The 4,591-nt window shown below is 35.4% G+C and overlaps 1 protein-coding gene across 1 annotated transcript; it reads left to right on the top strand.

Annotated features, from left to right (window-relative positions):
* The first annotated feature begins 1,106 nt into the window (after window positions 1–1,106).
* Window positions 1,107–2,501, top strand: LOC130718657 (probable CCR4-associated factor 1 homolog 9). Its single transcript, XM_057569280.1, has one exon. It carries the CDS (start codon window positions 1,534–1,536, stop codon window positions 2,365–2,367), a length of 834 nt encoding a protein of 277 aa, XP_057425263.1. The 5' UTR covers window positions 1,107–1,533; the 3' UTR covers window positions 2,368–2,501.
* Window positions 2,502–4,591: the final 2,090 nt, after the last annotated feature.

Here is a 4,591-nt window from a genome sequence, read left to right as displayed (position 1 = left end):
ACTGAAACTCTAAGTGTTTGGGTTCAGATCTGACTTTAGATCACTTAAGAGTTCTAAAACAAGGTGAGAAGAGAATAAAGAGATTTGACTCTTTTAAGGTACGAGGTTCTCTCTTTCACTTGCAGAATTAAAGGCTTGTGTTTGACTCTTAGAAACTTTATGGTTGAGCTTTGAATGCTTTTGAGAAGATTGGAATGAATGCTTGAGTTCTTGTTCTTTCAGAATTAATTCTTATTTTCTTTAATCTTCAAGTGTGCCTTATATACTCAATTGCTAGTGTTGTAGCCGTTGTGAGCTTTAATCTGACCGTTGCTTTTAGCCGTTGTGAGATGAGATTAAACCGTTGATTCAAATGACCTTGGTTGGTAGCTTCATTGAATGCGGGCTCAGAGGCAAGTCTATCCTTTAGCCGAAAAGATGATATTTGTCAGCTAGTAGGTGGTGATAGACTTGGACTACTTTTCAGACATGAGACAATTGAGAAATATGATGTTGACAGCTTGTACTTTTCCCTTGTTGGTCAGCGTGCCTTTAGCTGAAGTAAAATTGTTTGCCTTTTGATTAGAATGTTGGGCAACTGGTTGCAATCAAACTTTAACTTTGGCGCTCAAAATTTGTCTTCAATAAATTTGACTGATGATGTGGCATTGGACGGTCAGAGACTTGGATCTTGAGTGAGAGTCAGTTTGCTTCCCAAACTGTTTTGTAGCTTCTGAAGCTTTTCTTTTTGTGATGATAGAACGTTGAAGCATATACCATTTACTTGAGTTTTTTCTGAAATTCAAATGCTATGGTGAGTTTAATTTTCAATGAAACTTCTATAAAATTGTTATAATCAAAATAAGATTTTAAAAACGTTATGATGCGTTTGAACTTAACACACCTTTCTTTAAAAAAAGTAAAATTCAATCCAAACCGTTGTACCAACCTATTTCTATTTTTTATTTTTTAAATATTATCTATGTTATAATTTATAAACTATTTATCATTATGTTCTGAGATTTACATACTACAATTTTAAATAAAATAAAAAAGATTAAAACTAAAGCTGAAAAATCCAATCCTAACCGTTGTGAGTTGAATCATATCAAACCTGAGTTGAATATGAAGGCATATCCATTAAATGAAAATAGAAACCGATGAGATTCAATAAGATAAATATTCCCTCAAAAACTGATCTTATCCAATAAAAGAACATCCTTCCATATTGCATAATCCTTTGGGAAGAGTTTGGAAAAAAAATCCTCCAAAAAATTACTCTAATTTATATAATATAAGAAGTATTGAGCCGGTGTACCGGATAATATAGTAAGTATTGATATTAGTAGGGAAAAAAATTTAAAGAATAACCATCTAATAACACTTTCCAAATAGGATTATTATTTTTATCATCGCAATACTTAGTATACTAAATTACTAATATATTTTCCAACAAAAAAATAACTAATACATTTAAATCCCTCAACCTCTCTACTTTTATGTCTTCTTGCATTCGTGAAAACCTAGAATTGAAAGTTTCCGATCTTCAAAATCATGCTGCCATCAAAGCCTCAATCTCTGATCGTCAAGCGATCGGTGTGGTCTTCCAACCTTGAATCGGAGTTTGAATTGATTCGCTCAATCATTGATTCATACCCTTTCATCTCCATGGACACAGAGTTTCCCGGCATTGTCTTCCGCCCAAAGACCGGTGGCGGAGCTGAAACTTGGCACCGATCGCCGGAGGATCACTACAGCGTGTTGAAATCGAATGTGAACCGCCTGAATCTGATCCAGGTCGGTGTGACTCTCTCTGATCGCGATGGAAATCTTCCGAATCTTGGAACATTGCAGCAATTCCTTTGGGAATTCAATTTCAGCGATTTCAATGTCAAGACTGATCTCCAGGCTCCAGATTCTATTGTGCTTCTTCGTACTCAGGGCATTGATTTTGAGGAGAACAACAAATCAGGGATCAAAATTGTGCGTTTCGCCGAGCTCATGATGTCTTCTGGGCTTGTGTGCAATCCAAATGTTAGCTGGATTACCTTTCATGGTGCGTATGATTTTGGGTATCTAGTGAAGGCGCTAACACATCGTGCTTTGCCAGAATGCTTAGCTGATTTCCTGTTGCTGGTTAGGGTTTTCTTTGGTGATAGAGTGATTGATGTGAAACATTTGATGAAGTTTTGCTCTGGACTCTATGGCGGATTGAATAACGTTTCTAAGAAACTGGATGTGAAGAGGGTTGTTGGGAAGAGCCACCAGGCTGGTTCAGACAGTTTGCTGACTATGCATGCTTTTGAAAAGATCAGAAAGGTTTATTTTGACAACAAAGATGATGGGCTGGTCAAGTTTGCTGGTGTCTTGCATGGCTTAGAGGTTTAAAATACCCCAAATGGGTTATAATTTCTCTATTGTTTTCATTATTGACTTTTCTTTTTATTCTCAATATTGATGACATTTGTTTATGAATGAGATTAGGTTTATACATTCTTTGAATTCTATGCCCTTGCAACTCTTTTCCCTCTGTCTTTTAGTTCTTTTACTAGTTAAGAAATAGAGTTTTTGAAAATAATAAGAGTGAGTGTGATATACTACTACAAAATGTGAATTTACTAATAATCTGTTCATCTGTTGAGTTAGAATATGGTATTAAATATTTGGTTTGGTGAGACTTTCTAGGTTGATTTGAGGAATGCTTTATATTTTGCTTCTATTGATTAGGTATTATAAGTTCTTGTGGTTTTTTGCTTGAAAGGAGGAACTGAACTGATAATTTTCAAGCTGGGGGTGCTAAGTAGGGATTAAGAACTTCTATCTTCGTTTGGTCTCTCTGATGGCCTCTTTGGACATAAATCTGATTTGCATGAGTATTTGTATTGGTTGTGACTCAGACTTGTATTTGTGGAGTGGAATTGAATAAAAACGAAAATGAAAATGAAAAAAGAAAAGGATGATGGAATTGAAATGATCAAGGGTTGGAAATAGAGAGTGTTGAATGATTTTCAGAAGTTGAAATGGAGAGTAGGGCCTCCACCTTTGAGAAGGATAAGCCTTTGGGAGTGAAGATCGCACAAGAAAAGCTTCTTGATAAGATCAATAGCTAGATTCAATCCAGAACCCAAGAGTATGAAAACTCAAAATTATATTGTCAAAATCTGATCATTACAATGGTGTGAAGTTCCCTTTATAGGAGAAAATTCAGGCTAGGGTAAGTTTTGATCAAAGTAACTCTATCAATGGGGGAATCCTATGCTGAAAATTACACAAATCAAATGGATGAATTCTTGTGTTTTTTATCAACTTAAGTGTGCCATTAGTGTGCTGAAACTCCCTAGGTGAATGCTCTTGATGACTAGAAAACATCACATTTACTGCTCTTAATGCAGTTTTATTCCCCTTGTCTTGTAACTCCTCCTTTGACCTTGAAATGCTTTTATCTTTCTTGTCTCTTAGCTTATCCAATTTCAATCAGCTCTTTACTCTGAATTATTCCTCCTTGGAAACCATTGAACTTATTTGAAAACACACATAGTTGTAGAAGAAGTATGGGCCCCTCTCTTTCACTCTTATGCACGTACCAACCACTTAAAGTGGATTAAAAACACAAAAAATAAAACACATAATTCATAACATAGTGAATTTGGTCCCAACTAAATAAATTGGTAATTTGCACATTTATATGCAAGTGGGTCTGGCTTCCATTCTTGTGCTTGAATGACCATCATGGGTTTTGGTGCAGCCATGTCTCTTGATATCCAAGTGTCTTAGTCATGAATTGGACTAAGCTTTCTTGATGCTTCCTTGCCATAGACCTGGTCATTAGTCTTCCTAAGCTTTGGATAACTTCTAGTTGTTCTTGATCCTCATCACTCCCCCCCTCTTGAAGAGAATTCGACCTTGAATTGAAATCTTCATCACCTAACTCAAAATGAGTCAAATCAGCAACATTGAAAGTAGCTCTTACACCATACTCACCTGGCAGATCAATTTTGTAAGCATTATCATTCACTTTGGCTACTACTTGAAAATTTCCATCTCCCCTTGGAAATAGCTTAGACTTCCTTTGAGTGGGAAACCTTTCTTTCCTCATATGAATCCATACCCAATCTTCATGTTCAAAAGTAACCTTCTTACGCCCCTTATTGGCACTTTTGGCATAACTTTCATTTTTCTTTTCAATTTACAATCTGATTGTTCATACAATTTTCTTACAAATTCATCTTTAGCTTTGCCCTCCTCATGTTTTATCAAAGATCTGTTGGGCATTGGTAAAAGATCAAGCGGATTTAAAGGATTAAATCCATAAACAATTTCATATGGGGAATGCTTTGTGGTGCTATGGACAACCCTATTATAAGCAATTTCAACATGGGGCAGTCATGTTTCCCATGTTTTCAAATTCTCTGCAAGTAAAACCCTGAGAAGAGTAGACAGAGTTTTGTTTACATACTACAATTTTAAATAAAATAAAAAAGATTAAAACTAAAGCTGAAAAATCCAATCCTAACCGTTGTGAGTTGAATCATATCAAACCTGAGTTGAATATGAAGGCATATCCATTAAATGAAAATAGAAACCGATGAGATTCAATAAGATAAATATTCCC

Source organism: Lotus japonicus, chromosome 5 (genome assembly GCF_012489685.1).
Source record: "Lotus japonicus ecotype B-129 chromosome 5, LjGifu_v1.2".
NCBI lineage: Eukaryota > Viridiplantae > Streptophyta > Magnoliopsida > Fabales > Fabaceae > Lotus > Lotus japonicus.
Note: the sequence above shows the minus strand (reverse complement) of the source record. Positions and strands in the feature narration are given on the sequence as shown.

Coding starts and splice junctions, on each gene's coding strand:
- LOC130718657 (XM_057569280.1), top strand. CDS start 1,534: ATGCTGCCATCAAAGCCTCAATCTCTGATCGTCAAGCGATCGGTGTGG.